We start from the raw sequence: 18,263 nt of genomic DNA, 5'->3' as shown, positions 1-18,263 counted from the left end.
GTTTTGCATAAGCACAGCTACCTAATTTGACAATTTACTTCCAGTACTCACTGTAAATCACTAACCAGCCCTTTACTTCAAACAACTCTGAAAGGAAGTTCAAGGCAGTGATCACATTCAGTAGCAACTTCAGAACGTCTCTTGCTCTTGACCTCATCATCAGAGCAAACACTTATTAAATGCTTACACTGTGAGAGAAATCCTGGGTATGGTTATGTAGTAACACCCAGGTAAATGTTATTTCCTCAATTTACAGATGGGGAAACTGACTTAGGGAGACGAAGTAACTCGTCCCAAACCACAAGGCTAGTGAGTGACAGAATGGGGTTATGTCGGACTCCAAAAGCCATGCACTGAACAGTTCTGTGAGGTTTCTTCCTATTGGAAGAAGAAGTTGCTAAGGAAAAATGCACAGAAAATGAAGTCTTATTAAATTATTTTGCCTTATCATTTGAAGTACCTCGTGCTGCAAATTTTAGGTTGGAGCCAATAGTCAGTCAGCACTGTTTAAACCAGCAACATCAACCCTCTAGGTAATCTACCATCTCTATTAACCCAGTCAACTTTTCCTTTAAAATGACTGTTAACACTTAAGAATTAAGTTTCAGAACTAAAAAAAATTTCAGGAATACTGATTATAAAATTATAAAATATCCTTTTGAGAAGATTTACTTGATTTGTATAAATTGTCATAATGAAAGAAGATGAACATAGTGCTTTTCGAGAGCAAATTTATCTTAGAATCCCAACTACTGAAGAAAGATGTTCTTGATGATGTGGAATGCGTCTCTTTCTCCTAGACCTGATCTGACTCCTAAAAGCAGGTCACCTTGGACTTCATAGTGGCCTTTTATGACAAAGGTAATGATGAGAGAAAATATTTAACAGAAGATTCAGAGAACAAGTTGTACTCATCTATAATGCCCAGAAATTACCTTGTGGGTCCTCTAATTTTTCAGGGAAACTTTCATTGCATGATAGTTTTTCAATTGGTTTAATTATGCTTTCTTCTCAAGAGAATGCAGATGGGAAGAAAGAAAGAATAATAAGGAGAATGTTTTAAGAAACATAGAGAAAAAATGGGTTAGATACGTAATGAAAAGACCCAGAAAGAGCCCTTAATATATATAAAAAAAAATCTTCTCATGTTGTCACAGCTTTCATTTCATGCCAATCTTTTATTCCCCTGAGACTCAAAGTTGTAATGCTGTCATTTAATGATTTGTATTTAACCGCTTGGTTCAGTGATATTATTTTAAAATAACTGAGAAAAAATAAATTACATGCTATAGTGTTTGACATCTCAGAATTATTAAATGGATAATTGAGTCTTCGAAGTGTCTGGAAAACTTGTAAAATGCCCAAAGTGTGTTGATGTCACATCAGAATACCCCAGTAGACTACTCACTAACTACACAGTGATTCTCAAACTTTTTTGATCCAAAACCACCTACATTTTTTTTTTTTAAAAGAACTCTTCTTTACATACTTTAAGCTGTGGGTGATAGCTAAAATTTTTTATCATAAGTTTCAAAGTTCCAAAGATGTAATTTTTGGCATATTATAATTACAGACATTTAAAAATAAAACTATTAAATCTCTTCTTTAAATATAACCAATGGAATTTAAATACTATAATGATTTTATGCCCATCAATATTGACTTAAGAAATACATAACAGGTTTTATTTTTAACAGATGGAAATTTTACAATAATCCTTTTTCTCTCTCAAATTTTACTTTAATTCATAAGTTAACTCCCAAATTTTATCCAAATAATTTTAGGCTTAAAAGTCTTTAAATTTATCAACACACTCAAATGTACATAAATTGAAACCTTTAAAAAATTTTCTCGCAACCATAAGCATATTAAAATACTCTTCTGAATTCCGTTAGTTATAATTACAATGATTCATTGTATATAATTAATAAAAAAGATGAATATTTAAATTTTGGTTACTAAACATGAAAAGTAATTTTGGGGGAAATTAATCTATTAACAAGAAAGATGGGACCTTTTTCAAGTAGTTCATGTATCCACAAACGAGTATTACTTATTGCTAAAATTAGACAGGTTCAACATCAATTCTATTCTCCCTCCCCCCGCCCCATTTTTGGAGATGGAAGCACTGAGAAACCTTGTTAATATAAACAAATAGTTGGGAATGAAAGCTGTTTTGTTACAGCTTTGTCACTATAGTCTGAACTCATCATATAGTAATCTCATAAAAAGTGATTTTTAATTATCAGCTAATAACTCAATTAGGTTGTGCTTCAATTTTTAGAACGTTAAGAACTGGAACCACTTGACTTAAAAGGATTTGTTCCCCAATCACTTTCTTAACACTAACACCAACATATCAAACTATCCCTCTCAGTGGCACCCCAGATATTTTTATTTGCACTTTGGGGAAATACGAAACACGCCATGGTAAACAGTGAAAAGTCATTTCTTTTGTAAAGTAGGGGAATAGAGACAGTTGCTCAGGAAGATCGGTGTTAGGAAAGAATCCATATGGAAGCTGAGATGGATCTGGCAAATGACTCCCATATTAAAACTATCTGTTTTCCATACCAGTTGGAAAACCTTTATTGTACCTCCACGGGTATCTGTTGGAAGAAGACAGCTGCAATATATATAAAAGTAAAAGTCTGCAGAAAGAAAACAATGTAAATTTATACTTCAAATGTATTCTTGCTTTACCTGCGTTACTCCTTTTGAAAGCAAGTTCTGCCCCAATGGGTCTCAAAGACTTAGGAAATAACTGATTACTCCACGTATATGGGTTTATATCCTTCCCACTGGCTATCAAGGACACAGTCTTAGGATTTACACCTTAGAAGAACAAAACAAAGGTTAGAGTGTGACAATAAACTTGACAGAAAAAACACACATTCAGTCAAAGGTTAGAAATGGGGGGAGGAGAATGGAAATAAATTTAGGTTACAGTGTACCAAATATTTGCTTTTGGATGAACCCTAACATGATCCTAAGCCCTAAGCCCAAGAACCTGGAATCCTCAGTGTATTTTATAAACATATTTTCTAAAGCCCAAGTAATAATTAAATATTGGACACTTCTTGCAAAATGCCTGGTCAAAACAGAGGTGGTACAAAAGTTTTCTTCAGAAAGCTTATTTCCAGGTCATTCTGAGTGTCTTCTGGCCAGACCCTGAGGCCCTCTTTGTGTAGCGGTGAAAACAGACGTGTGACCAAGAACTCAGGGAGCCTGATAAGTTTGGAAGTAGATGTGTATAAGATCTATCTGGGAAGCTTATTTGTATATTAGACGTAGTAAAATCTGAACAGTTACATTACTTATGATTTTCTGAAATCTGTGAAATGTGGAGTCAACCTTGGCCTTGGGTACTAGTGGTCAAAGGGTGTTGTTTTAATCCATTTTTAAGAGATTTGAAAATTTCCTGACTTGCTTTCTTTTTACTGACAATTAACTTGGATTCAACTTATGAGACACTAGAGACATAACACAGTCTAAGCCTCTGGATCATACATAGTGTTTTCTGTAGCTACTATAGAAAAAATCCTCACTGTGGACTACCAGCAACGTAGGAAGTTAGCATCTGCTTTCAGGCAGTATGAGCTTTGGCTTTTCACAAAGGGAACACCTTAGCAAGATTTCACATGTATGAGACATATAACAATGTCTTTGTTTTGATGCCAGAAACAAGCCTGGTGGTTCTGTACCGAGCCTCAAGGTTACCTGTCATTAATTCCCTAAGGAAACACTCCACCAGGTAAATAATTTCCCTTTCTTACAGGATATAGCTCCTTATGGATTTTGCTTCCTAATATAACACCTACAAATAGAACTATAATAGGTTATTACCTGACAATAAAGAAGATGCAATAGATAGGAATTATGCATATTAAAAACATCTTTACCATAATAAAGAAATACCCAAAAAGGAAGTGTGAGGTAGGGGAAAAGATTAAAGATCTCTTTAAGTGGATGGTTTTCATAAATACAATTCAACAAAGAATGGACCCTGAATATTTAAATTGTTTTCTTAATCCAGTTAGCCTTGGGAGAGCTCTAGTTTTTTTTTTTTTTTTTTAAGTAAATATATACACTATCGAATATAATTGCTTTAATTTTGTTTTTTTAAAGACTCCATTGTTTTTTATTTTTGGAAACAGACAATCTAGAATTTTAAATAATTTACGTATTAGTTTATAAGCTTTTATTGGGCACCTATATACCAAACATTGTTAGAGAGAAGTAGAAATTAACATAATAGCATTCCTCACCTCAAAGGTGATTAAAAAGTCAGGTAGCAAATATTTACTGAGCACCTACCACATGCCAGGCAGTGTGTGTGGCACTAGAGAAAAAGTGGTGAGCAAAATAGACAAGTTTCTATGCTTTTGGTTCTTAAAATCTACTTTAATGAGAAAGGAGACATTCATAGTCAAAAATAAATTAGGTAAATAATTAGCAGTGTATAAGAAATAACAGAAGCAACTAAGCCAGATTTTCTTCAGACAAAGTAATGTAAGCTAAAATGTGTATCATGATTAGAATTCGGTAGGGGGTAGGGAGTGTGTTCCCAGGGGAGCAACAGTGCAGCCAGGGTGCCAACCTGAGATGGGAAAGAACTCAGACACTCAACATGGATGGAGCAAACACCGGGAGTGGCACAAAATGAGGCCGTGGAGGGGAGCAGGGGTCAGAGCACGTAGGAATTTGTGTGTCTTGTGAAGAAACTTTAATACAGTAGGAGTGGCAAGGATAGAAAGGATACAGGACAATGAATACACTGGCTGGAGGAGAGGAGGTTAAGTGACAAATGGGACTCAAGCAAATCCACAGACCAGGCTTTCAACGTGCTACAGAGTGAGCTACTCTTCCTGCCGGCTTGTGGCATCGATTCAAGCTGGAGTCCTAGTGTGGGACAGGGAGTGAGGCCAGAGGGCACTGCTGGAGAGAAGTCAGTGCTGCCACTGCATGCTCTATTCGCAACTACCTTGTGGTAATGAAGTACCTAAGGCTTACAGGGTGAGCTGATGACAGCAGTCGCATTGTAAGTAACAGAAAAACAGAATCTCAAAGTCCCGTCCCAGCACACAGCCGGTCAGCAGCAGGTCAGTAACTAGGACTCTTGGCGTCCTTGTCCCTGAAGGCCAGTGTCACACATCTGCCAATCCTTGTAGTACAATGCCATGCTGCCCTGAAATTATATGGTACGTTTCTAGAGCTCCTGTTATCCTGAAGGTTGATACTTAATAAGACATTTTATACTTGGTTTTACAGTAAAAAAGAGGGCCCCCGAAGTGATGACTTTTTTTTTTTTATCCCTGAAGATACTCAATTATAAAAATAACGTTGGATCACAAATGTCAAGAATCACTTCTCATTTGAGTTTCTATCCTCTACAGTTGCTGGTTCACAATAGGTGCTCAGTAAATATTTGTCTAAGTGACCAAACTCAATTCTATTTCCAAATCTCACCCAGCTCTAGAGAGGCTATCTTTAAGTCAAAAAATGCCAATAGGGTAACTGCAAGCCTCCAGTTTAGATTTCAAACAATTCTTTCTTATTTTGAATCTATTAGTAATTCTTAAATCTCAGTTACAGGCCATACATTTGACCCAAAGTAATTTTCAGAATTTTTAAGATCTGTCTGGCTAAAAGGAAAACAATCAGATGGGTCTCAGATACCCTGAAATATGTTTCTGAAAACCACATTAGGGAGCAAACTACGAAAATAGGGTTCTTTAGATCCATTTATCCCCTGACAAAAATTTACAGTAGCCTTTCTCACCACCAGAGGGCTCTCTTCTATAGGTATAATTACTGAGTTGCCACATTTCAATCAGTGAAATGTACTCAAAAAAATAAAAAATAAACAAAAAACCAAAAATAAAAACACAACAGGCAAAAGTGGCCCCTATGAATCTGCATTCTGCTAACTTTCTTATAACCCTGCTTTTGCAGTTAAATCAGAACTCCCTCAGGATTTCAACACCAAAATTTACAAACCTACTGGTATCAAAATAGAGATAACAACGCAAGTACCTTTGCTTCTTTCACAGGTATGCGGCCTCTCTTCTGGTCTTAACTCCAACTCTTACCTTCCTAAGCCTGTCAGTCCCTCATTCATTCCCCTCCTCTTCTGCATGACCAACTCTGGAAACGATCATGCCCATCCATACGCAAATCTGCTCCAAAAGTCCAGAGTCACCACTGTGGAGGTGCCTCCCCATCCCGAACCCCAAACCCCACTCTGGTACGGCTCCATTTCTCAGCTCCTTTTCACAGCCAAATGCCACCAAAGAGTTGTCTGCATTTTCAGTTGCTAATTTCTTATCTCTCAACACTTTCCACCCACACCAGCCTAGATCTCCCTTCCCCATTCCAGACTGAAACTGCTCATCAAAGTCACCAGGGACCTCTCCGCTGTCAAATGTAATCAGACATGTCTTGTTCTTTTTCTTTTTTTTTGAGAGGAGCAATGATTTTTATTGAAACGAAAGTACAGCTCTCTTGCAAGAGGGAGTACCCGAAATCGGAATGCCCCCAGACATTTCTATCCACTCCTATCCAACTGCTCAGTAGCAAACAACTTTTTCGGGCAAACTTTCCCTTCTTGACCTCTGGAAACCACCTTTTTATGGTTTCCGCTCATCTGACCAGCTGCTTCCTTCCCCTTTCCTAGCTCCTCCTCCTCCCCTGCACCCCTTCTGCTCGCAGTCTCTCCACAGGTGATCTCAGATAAGCCAGTGTCGTTCCCACCTCTGCCTGAAACACCTTCTCAGCTCTTTACATAACTGCCTCCTTCTCATCATTCTGGTATCAGCTCAACTGTTAGACAATGAGGAGTGCGTTCTCCCCGCCCCCAGCAGCCATACTCTAGTTCATCTCCCCGTTTTCACAATAGCACTTACCACTACCTGCTCGTGTTTTTCTCTCTCCACTAGTACACAAGCTCCTAGAGAGCCCCCAGCATGCTCTACCCAGCAGTGGAAATGATCCCTCCAAAACATAGATCAGATCATTTAGGAAACAGCATAAAAGTCTACATTTTTATAAAAAGTTGTATGGGGGTAGAGAATTGTTTCAGTAGAATTTAGCATTTCCTAAAGGCATAGCTTTGGGGATGGAGGATGGTATTTTTTGAAGCATAGCTTCATCTTGACATTTGGCTGCTCGGCATTTCTTGAGCAGACGTCACAGAGGCAGGAGGCCCAGAAAAGTCCTTGGTGACAAGTACAGCAAAGAGCACTATGATTATACATTTTGTTTCACGGGTGCCTTTTCTGCAATTCCAAAATACATGAGCTTGACTTATCTGTACTCTAGTTAGCAGTAACATTTTATTTTCTCTACTTACCTGGAAGGTATCTTGATTGTTTCAAGTAGTACTGTTTAGCTGTTGAAGTGGTTGACAATTCAGAATCAGATTTTAGGGAGATAGCAGCAGGTAATCTCTTGTTTTCTCCTGCTGAGTGGTTGGTGCCTGACGGTACTGATTCTGGAAGCCTTGAAAGTCAACATAAGGTAGCATTCAGTGTGAAAAACGAGAAGATGACAGCTACTGGTGGGTGTTCTCACCCAGCCTCTGCATATCTTTACAGTCCGGTCACGGTGACCTCACTTACACGGTTTCCATCAGAGTCCTTTTGCTGACAGAAACACTAAATGACAATGTTTCCCTCAATGAACATTAGGCAGCGCATAGAATCATTTCTAATACTAGACATTATGTGACAGAAAGCTTTATAACTGAGCAGCAAATAGATAACGTGTTTCTATCTTTCCTACAACTGCTGCAGTTGCGGATTTACAATGTGGGAAGACGGTATGTGGAAAGGGAAGACCATCAAAGCCATTGTCACTGTCTACTATGTAATGTATAACCAGGAAGGTTGTTAGGACCCCCGTGGAGGCTGACACTGACTCGGTTGGCCCTTTGTTCTGCTGGCTACCCCAGCTCTAGACACAGGTAGGTCCCCTTCATTAGAAACAGCCCCACCCATTTCTGGCTTCTTTCTCTTCCCCTTAGCCCACTGATTACACCAACTGCTGAAATTCTACCCATTTTCAAAACTGCTTACTCTGAAAAAGACTTTCCTCTCCTCCTCAAAGTAGCCTTCCCATAAACACACGTCTTACAGCTCCTTCACTAGTGGTACTTAATACACACTCTATCTCGTGTCATAGTTATCAAAGACCTGATTTCTGCTGCTAAACACTGATGGCTAGAAGACAGACTATACTATGTTCATATCTTTGCTTAATACCAACTAGGTATTTAGTAAATGTCTATTGTGTGTAAATACAAGTATAAACATAAATGTCTTGCTTTTCACTTAAAAAAAGACAACCATTAAGTAAAGGTTTTACACTTCAGTACTTGGTACTTTGTGTTCTTTATGGGAAGACCAGGCTGCCTACAAAACTGATCGGAGGACAGTGGAGTCTATTCTGTTCCCCAAGTATTGGAGCTCCTGTTGCTAAGAGGTAGGGTAGTGCAGGGGAGAGAGGGGTCTGGATTGGAAGTAAGCCTCGTCTGACCTCGGGCAACCTGTTTATTTAACCGACCTGAGACTCAGTGTCCTATTCTGTGGATATTTTTACTGGAGTATGAAAATGATAAATCAGATTTAGACAGGTTTTTAAGTGGTGGTATATTAATCATTATTATTATATGTTTAAAGTGTATAAGGCCATTTAAAGTTACCAAAAAATAAAAATGGAAGAAATACCTACATTAAAAATTCATTGTCATATAGTTTTTCTTTTTTTAAAGAATTTCAAGAGAAAAGGAATACATGATGTTGAGGAAATTTGCCAGTTGTTCCCTTGCAAGAGTCAAGTATAGAGACTGCAAACTTGATCTTAACTATAGGTTTTGATTCAAACCTCTTCCACCCCTAAAAATATATGATGAAGTTCAGCTGGAATTAGAATGAAATTATTTTAAAAAATGGGTTTCAAGGCATCTGTATACCGCACCAGTGGTCTTCAGACTCTCTTGCTCCCAGACGCAAAGAATTTTTTTAAAACAATTATGTAGTTTCCTGCATACCTTCAAGTTGACATCTATAAGTTTTCATAATAATTTTATTCATTGTTTCTTGTTAATATCAGAGAAAACAGTAAACATTTTATAAGATGAAATATGAAGATTGATTATAATTAAGAGTATTTCATGGTACAGCTCGATAAAATAAGTTTCAATTACTTTATTCCATAAAACAGTCAGAATCTTCAAAAAATTCTGTACAATTTATATCCATAGGTTTTGAAACATCAGATGATTTCACAGTACATTTAAAAGACTAAGCATCACTGGGCTCTGGTGCTTCAGTGGTTCCGAATCTCCATGCTTTCTAACACAGAACAAAATACCCTATTTCTAATGCATGGTTTTCCCCTTAAGAGAAACTTGTACAGGACAGGGGATGACAGAAAGCCTTTTAAGTCGAAGGTGGCAGTCTTCTGATCTCTCCCTTTGTTCAGCACCTCATAAGTCATTACACCCTCACACCATGCCAGATTTGAAATGCTGAGAGGTGTGACTTTCTGGCAAAGTAGGAGGGGGATTTAGCACATTTGTTCTCAAGTTCATGTATTGTAGGGAAGAATACCTATGAAACTTGAGGATCTGGAAATCAATTATCCAAGAATTATCCAAGCATATGTCCCCCTTAGAGAGCCTTCATGTACCTTCAGACCTTCAGAGGTATGTATACCCCAAAGTAAAGACTTCTGCACAACAGCTTAGTAGTAATGCCAAACAGCTTAGTAGATAAATTCCCCAAATCATGCCACATCTTTTTGCCCTAATCCCCCTCTGTTCAAAGAGGAAAAAAGAAAATATTTTTCCAAAATGTTCACCAAAATTTAACCCACCTTACTTCAAAGTTGAATAATGATTCAACTAATGATTCAACTTATAGAAAGAAAAAGGACTGCTAGAGATATTGAAATTCTAGAAAAAGTTCAAGGAATGATCAAAAAAGTTTAGAACAGCAAGAAAACAAATAGTTGAATCTGGACACCGTTACCCTTGTAGATTGTACTTTCCTTTCTGCAGGTAGGTATGTGAATTTCAAATGGGGGAAACGGTGATCATAGTTCAATAGGGCACACTAAAAATTTAACAAGAACCTCTCCCTCCACATACACACAACACTCAGCCATTAATACTGAGAATTATTACTGTGAGAAATCAAGAATCTTTCCTTATCAGACACAGGCACAGAGTTTTAGGTTTTATAGAAGAAAACATTAAGCTACTTATTGTCTTTCAATATCTACATTCATTTATATTTAATGAGTAAAATAAAGTTGATGCATGATAAAAATATACTTTTGGGAGGAATTTGAAATCTTACCGAAAGGGAGAATCTTTTCTCCTCTTTTCTTTGAAAATTCCCATGCTTGGCTTCTTGGAATCGGAGGCTCCGAAATCACAGTCCTCAAACTCTTCCCAATTATCTCCAGACTTGAACACTGTCTGCCCCCAACGCCTCCTAGCGCCTTTATGCCCCAGCATGCCATTGGGATTCTGTGGTGGAAAGCCAGTCATCACCATCCTTAATCATTTGCTGAATGCCTTTTATACACAAGCTAGTATATATGATACTAAGAGTCTCCATTCTCAATAAGCCTCCCCTATAGTTAAGGAGATAACATATATATACATTTAAAAGTATTAACAAAAATAAGTAGCACATGCTAAAAATACAATAGGAATTGAGAGGGTGGAGAGATCTCTGTGAACTTGGTTTGGCAGGAGACTTGGATACTTAGGATCAGAACTGACTCTTCATTGATGTGTAATTTGGAAAACTGCCATGTGCGACTGTGTCTCTTTGGGCAAGTGACTTAACTTTTCAAAGCCTTGGTTTCCTCCTCCTAAAATGGAGACATACAGAATTTATCTAACTTAGTGTTTTGAATTTAATAGTAAAATACATCAAAAGTCCTTAGGATATAATAAGCACATAATAAGTTACTAAAGGTTAGGTATTATTATTGTTGTTGTTATTGTTGTTGTTGTTTGGAAGAGGAAATGTGTCAAGTATGGCTTTTAATAGGAAAGTGCCAGCGTTTGTTCCAGGAAGAAAGGGTAAACTACGTTTACTGAAGCAGATGGTTTGTGCTGGGAGTAGTAGGAGACAAGCTTGCAAAGACAGACTGATACTACATTATGAAGGGCCTTCAGTGTCTGCCTGAGAAACTGCAGCTAGACTACGGGCAATGGAGAACACTAGATGTTTCTGAGCTAGAAAAGTGATGTGATAAAGGTAACATTCTACAAGGTCAGGCTCTGCAAATAGGAGGGCTTTGCAGACAGTGGCACACAGTGACCAGGATAACAGATTCACGGTGGTTGGAATGCTCAGGAAAGAACAAAGTTGCCATTAACAATGAACAGAAGGTCTGGACTTTGTGTCTATCTGAACAGATGTCAAAGGAGAGTGTGGCAGACACTGCTAGTCGCCCACCCAATAGCCATGTTCCCCTTCTTCCTTACTAATATTTTGTTCAGGGCAGCAATATGCCCATTTAAAATACCTGAAATCTCCGCCTCCCTTGCAGCTATGTAGCCATGTCACACGATCTAGCCAGTGAATTGTAAGTACAAGTCTATTGGGAGGTACTTCCAGGATAGCCATTTTTGGACTCTGCTAGAATGTGACAGTGTCTTTCACTCTTCCCCCTTCTAGAAGGCAGGTGGAGCCCCACAGGGGCAGCAGCCATCTGGTCCACAGGAATGAAAACTGCCCGCAAAAGGTGGGAGAACAGGAAGACAGAAGCAGTCCAGTTCCTTGTACAAGCAGCTCCAACCCTGGCTTGGCCACCAACTTCTTGTTTATGAGAGAAAAACAAACCGCTATTGTTTAAGCCACAGTAGCCAGGTTTCTGTCATAAGTCACTAAATGTAATCCTAACGGACACAGAGAGACATGTAAACTGAAAAATCCAAAAGGCAATTGAAAATTAGGACATGTGGAAGCAAGGTCAGCAAATACAGCTATGTTTGGAGCAAGAAGATGCTTAAAGAGTGGATATGCTATTGTTTGAAGCTGTGGGTGTCTTGGTGATGGATGATGACAAAAAGTGTTATTTGCCAACCTCTATTACACTATTGTTTTCTTTGTCAGGGATAATGAGCTCCAAACTAAGGAGAATAAAAAGGTCTAAAGCTCCAGATGAGCAGAGTTAATCAAAGATTATACTTAGCTGAGTTCAAGACTCTTATTTCAGTTGAATTGTATTTCAGGGAGCTGATGCTGTGTGCTGCTAAACAATGTCAGTAATATCAAGTAATATTGTATGTATGAGAAAACAGGAAAGGGGCAAATATAAATAATTTTTATAAAACAAAAGGTGGATTTTTACAAACTCCATATTAATAAGTTTGATACAGGATGAGGGCAAAGATTCTAAAATTAGTTATTAAAAGGAAAGTTCTTGAGCACTGAGTAAAAAAAGTGGTAGAGCAGACAGGCCACCATTTTTCATAAGAAGCAAACAATGAATACACGTAGTCAGCAAAATAGGTGACAGGGTCTTTCATTCTATCAGTGAAATGAAGTAATGAAAGGACAACTAAAGTGGATGTTTAAGTCCCCCACCAAATTTATATGTTCCCGCCCAAATTTAAATCTCCAACTCCAATGTGATGGTATTTGGAGATGGGGCCTTTGGGAAGTAATTGGGGATTAGATGAGGGTGATGCCCTCATGATGGGATTAGTGTCTTTATAAGAGGAGACTAGAGAGCTTGCTTTCTCTCTCTGCCATGTAAGGGCAAAGTGAGAAGGGGCTGTCTGCACACCAGCAGGAGGGCCCTCTCCAGGAAATAAATGGGCTAGTACCATGATCTTCGACTTCCCAGTCTCCAGCACTGTGAGAAAGTAAATGTCTACTGTGTAAGCCACCCAGTCTATGGTATTTTGTTATGGCAGCCCTAGCAGACTAAGACAAGTACATAATTCAATAATCTGACCGAGAGTACTGATTAATGGATCAGGATCAATCTAGAAGAAGGTTCTAGTGGCCCGCCCAAAGACTCATTGCTATTCTGTTCATCATGGAGGTTAACAGGAGAAAGAAAAATAAATGAGCAGCTAAACAAATCCATAGCTGTCAACAAGTTTGGCAGATGGTTAAACTGAGAAGACAAAATAAAAGATCAAAAATATTTATTAGAAATTTGAGAGTTAAAAGTAAGGTCTTGTTACAATTTTTTGCATTCTAGAGATCAAATACACAAAGAAAGGTATAGAATATGTGATTTAGCAGAATAGGCCTAGGAATTTTAGTTGACAGAATGCTCAATCCCAACTGTGGAAGCTATTAGCTATTAAAAAATGTAGGGCTAGGTTATTGGGTACTTGAACTTAGCAAATGCATACAGGGGGCCTAGCATAGTACGTGGCACTCAGTAGCTACTCAATAAATATTACTTCCTCTCTTTCCCTCTCAGTATGAGTCAATATTTGATGTGTGTTCCAAGAAAAGAAATGTAATCTGTGGTGGCACAAGTGAACATATGGTTCTGGAATGTTGGAGGTGATTCATTCTGCTTTACACTCCCTGCCTGCTGTCTGCCTCTGGCTATGGCAGCCTCATGCTAAGTGGAAGCAGGATGGTGAGGGGACTGAAATGCTCCTTCATGCATGGGAACCGAGGGTTACTCAGTCATTGGTGGATGATGTTATATATGGAGCATGTGAAGGAACTGGGGATGCTTCTCCTAGAGAAAAGGGCAGATACTATATGGGCCATTTTCAAATACCTAAAAGGCAGCCTTCCTAGCAGAGTGATGAACTTTTGTTAAAAGTTGCAGAAAACCAGATTTTAGCTCAGTATAAGAAGAACTTTCTAATAGTCAGAATTGCCCCAAAGATGATGTAGATTCATCAGGACCCTGGAAGTGCCTCAAAAATAGTGTGAACAATCATTCATTCATTTATTCATTCATTCAACAGATACTTGTTGAGAATTTACCATGTGCCAGGCCCTGTTCTGAGTTCTGGGTCTGTATTCAAAAACAAAACAAACATCCCTGACCTCGTGGAGTTTACACTCTAGTAGAAAGAGCCAGATAATAAACAATACACGTAAGAAACAATAATTAATAGTATGTTAGAATGTGATTAGTGCCATTGGCAGGCAGGACTGGGTAAGGAATTACACAGTGTCCTTTAAGATCTCTTTCAGTTCTAAAATGCCCACATGCTGATGCATTTGGGAGTATACATCCTGAGGAAACAGCTAAAATATAAGGCACCAGACGAGCTCCCTGAACTGCACAAAAGAAGTGGGAAGAGGAAGTTTTACACTATGCCTGACACTTTAAAAACCCATTCTGTTCATGTTCATCAACGTTTAAAAACAGTATAAAATGACTATTAAAATCCCTAAGATTTAGGATCAGCTCTCAGATTCTTTTCAGTTCTTCCTTTGAGTCCTTTAGCATCTAAGTAACTTAACTGTTAAAGAAAGTCTATAGCATGCAAATTTTATTACGATCATCCTTACAGTTTTGGACTTTTAAGTTATTGCATGCCAAGCTCTTGCCACAGGAAGCAAAGGCTTTAACATAGAATAATCTTTTATATCTCCTCTGACATTTTCAGGACTGCCTAGAAACAAAATCCTAATTGAACCAGTCAAGCTGTTGCATCTAATGCGTCATGGGCTACTTACGGTTGGCATGTTTTTGACGATACTTGGAAATAGTGTTTGTGGCTGTTTCTGTTGACTCTGCTGCTTTGGCTCTTGCTGGACACTCATGTCCTGTGGTGGCTGGATGGGCTGCAGTGGCTGGTGGCTGTATTTCGGCGGGGGCTGGCCGGCAGTCTGATTGTTTACGTCTGGCAGAGGCCTAGGCTCTAGGTCAACTAAAGATGGCTTTGATTCTAGTGGTTGCACCTGCTTATTTAAAGACTTTTTCGATTCCAGATGATGTGAGGAAGGGCCTAAGACTTGACCAACTTGAAAATATGAATGTTTTAATGCCTACAAAGCATAGAAACAACAAATGGAAAACAGTTTCACCTAAAATTATTGCACATAAACTATTGTTTGGCACTGGGCTAGGCGTGTATCACTACTCTAGGTAAGCTTCAAAGATTTAGAGAGCATCCAGCTTCCCCCATGTGGTGGCTTTAAAGAAATAACCTGGAAAAAAAATGACTAGAGAAATAAATTTCTCAAGAGAAATAAAGTACAAGTTGGTAAGAAGAATGTAAAACTCACTTGTAATTTTCACATCCAGGCAAAGCATCTGTTCTATTTATTTTAAGATTTTGTATGAAAACAAAATCTAGCTTATAAGCACTGGCTAAATTTCATGTGATTAATTCAAACTAAAAATGCTAGATACTGATAACGATTTAGATTTCATCAAAAGGCATTAAGACATGAGTTAAGAAAACCTCCATTTTATTTAAAATGATTATAATGTTATGTAAAATTAAAATTCAGTGCTACTCTTAGCCTAAGCATAACAACATCCTTACTAGCAATAAAAAATTCTAAGAAAGAAATTGTACAGGCATATGTGTTAAAGCGTATTTATCAATATGCTAGCAAAGAGAAGATACTTATGGGGGAAAAATATAAAAATACTAATAAAAATGGTCACTGTTTTGGGTGTTAACGAGATCAGTCATAACAATTGCTGCCAGTGCTTGGGTTTTGGGGGTGCTGATGACTTACTGGCTGACATAGTCTAGGGCAGTGATAATCAACTGGAGATGATTTTGCCCTTTGGCAGACATGTGGCAATGTCTGAAGATATTTTTTGTTGTCATACTTGGGGGTGGGAAATGCTCCTGGCACCGCGGCATGCCGCCAGGAATGTTGCTGAACATCCTACAGTGAGCGGCAGCGTCCCCAACAAAGAATTATCTGGGCAAAACCGTCAGTAGTGCCGAGGCTGATGAAACTTCAGAGAATGTCTGAAGGCTTTTGTGCAGCTGAGCAGTGGATACTGATCTTGTCAGTGTCCTATGCCTGGATAGAGGAGGGAAGGTCCCAGCTCTGCTGAGGTTGTTTGTGTGGGGGAGGGGGTGCTTCATAAGACAGCTCAGCCGTTTTCCTGCACCTCCTACCCTGTATGAGCAGCACCCTGACCCACAGTTAACTTCTTCTCAGGTGTGTAAGGGGCAGAGGCAACTCTGTACGTGGTCCCTGTATCCTATACCTTAACTTTCCCCTTCCACTAAAAAGCAGGGCTATGAAATAGGAAGAAAGAGGTTAAGGGCAGGGAGGTATCCTTCGGCAGAGGTGAAAAGAGTTGTCATTCTAAGATGTCTCCTACCACAACTGATGTATTTGTTAATTACACTGACACTTACTAAGTGGAACTCAACAAATATAGACAATTTAAATACATCAGTGCCTGAGGCACAGAGGCACTCAAATTCTGAATTGAGTCGCATTCATTAGTATGTCAACACTTCTACAATAATAATGCATATTTTGGAGCTACAACGTTTATGAACATTTTGTAATTTCAACGTTTCATCTCTAACAACTTTTCCCCTTTAAGATACCAGCTACCATCCTTCAGGAAGAGAATCTTTAAAAAAATAATTATTTTTTCCTGTTTATTAAGGGAATATTTGACATTAGATAGAATAAGGAATGTATAGAAAGTTCTCAAGAAGAAATTAAAAGTCTCTAACGCCAACACCAAGAGGAAACTACTGCTCACATTTTGATGGTTTTCTTTTCAGTATTTCTTTCTAGTTACATAACATTTGTATATATTTTCAAATAAAATCATATTATGTGTATAATATTATAGCTTACTTTTATACTTTGCATTTGAGCTTTAGAATTTTCTGAAATGGTTTATATTCAAAATTTCATTTTTAATGGTGGCATAATAATATTAAGGATATACATACTTTAAATGTTCCCCTGCAAGCACTTAGGTTTATACTTCCAATGGGCAGATTTTAACTAGCTTTGAACATCTTTCAGCATAAATCTTTTCTCAGCTTTGATTGTTTTTAAGGTTTCTTTTTTAAATTAAATATATTGGAGTGACATTAGTAAAATTATATAGGTTTCAAGTGTAATTTCTATAATACATCATCTATATATTGCATTGTGTGCTCACCACCCAGAGTCAGTCCTCTTTCTGTCACCATATAGTTGACCCCCTTTACCCTCATCTACCACCACCCTTCCCTCCTACCCTCTGGTAACCACTGAACCGTTATCTGTGTCTATGAGTTTTTGTTTATTAGTTTGTCTTGTTCCTTTGTTGCTTTCAGTTTTATATCCCACATATGAGTGAAGTCATTTGGTTCTTGACTTTTTCTGTCTGACTTATTTCGCTTAGCATGATAATCTCAAGATCCATCCATGTTGTCTCAAATGGTACTATTTCATCTTTTCTTATGGCTGAGTAATATTCCTTCGTATATATATACCACATCTTCTTTATCCAATTATCTAGCAAAGGACATTTTGGTTGTTTCCATCATCTCACACCTGTTAGAATGAGTATCATCAATGAGACAAATAATAACAAATGTTGGAGAAGCTGTGGAGAAAAAGGAAACCTCATACACTGCTGGTGGGAATGCAGACTGGTGCAGCCGCTATGGAAAACAGTATGGAGGTTCCTCAAAAAATTAAGAATAGAATTAACATATGACCCAGCAATCCCTCTCCTGGGTGTCTACCAAAAAAAATCTGAAACAATTTATCCGTAAAGATATATGTACCCTAATGTTCATTGCAGCACTATTCACTGTGCCCAAGACATGAAAATAACCAAAGTGTCCTTTAAGGTTCTTTATGTACATTGCAAAATTGCTTCCCATTAGTATTTAGAGAAATAGCCTTTAAACTATTTTGTTGTTGTTAATTTGATGGATAAAAAACAGTATTTCATTTTTATTTGCATTTTATGATAGTGAACAAGGGTTGAACATTAAAATTTTTTTTTTTTTTTTTGTAATTTTTTTTCTGGCATTTTTTTCATGTCTCATGCCCATATTTCTTTCTTTTTTAGGTAAATTTTAAAGACATATTTTTATTACAAAAGTAATAAATGTTTAGAAACATTAGAAAATGCACTGCCATGTTGGTTAAAAATTATTCTCACTGTTTGTCTTCCAATTTTAAGATTTTTATACAGGAAAAAAATTTCAATTTTTATGATCAAATCTGAGTTTTCCCTTCGTGGTTTCTTCTGTTACTTTTAAATCCATCTTTTCCTTTCCTTGAGATAAAAAATTCACCTATATTTTCTTTAGT

The 18,263-nt window shown here is 37.8% G+C and overlaps 1 protein-coding gene across 6 annotated transcripts in view; it reads right to left on the bottom strand.

Annotated features, from left to right (window-relative positions):
- The window catches only part of MAK (male germ cell associated kinase), a 52,949-nt gene that overhangs the window by 7,218 nt on the left and 27,468 nt on the right, over positions 1-18,263 (bottom strand). For 4 of the 6 annotated variants that reach the window (XM_019752347.2, XM_074335234.1, XM_019752348.2 and 1 more), the window contains 5 exons: positions 14,691-15,002; positions 10,362-10,534; positions 7,352-7,500; positions 2,704-2,835; positions 936-1,007 (listed from right to left, as the gene is read on the bottom strand). In XM_019752347.2, coding sequence (XP_019607906.2) covers positions 936-1,007; positions 2,704-2,835; positions 7,352-7,500; positions 10,362-10,534; positions 14,691-15,002 — 838 coding nt within the window. The remainder of the gene's footprint in view (positions 1-935; positions 1,008-2,703; positions 2,836-7,351; positions 7,501-10,361; positions 10,535-14,690; positions 15,003-18,263) is intronic. The other 2 variants (XM_019752349.2, XM_074335235.1) reach the window with 1 other exon arrangement.

Source organism: Rhinolophus sinicus, linkage group LG06 (genome assembly GCF_036562045.2).
Source record: "Rhinolophus sinicus isolate RSC01 linkage group LG06, ASM3656204v1, whole genome shotgun sequence".
In the NCBI taxonomy this organism is placed as follows: Eukaryota; Metazoa; Chordata; class Mammalia; order Chiroptera; family Rhinolophidae; genus Rhinolophus; species Rhinolophus sinicus.
Note: the sequence above shows the minus strand (reverse complement) of the source record. Positions and strands in the feature narration are given on the sequence as shown.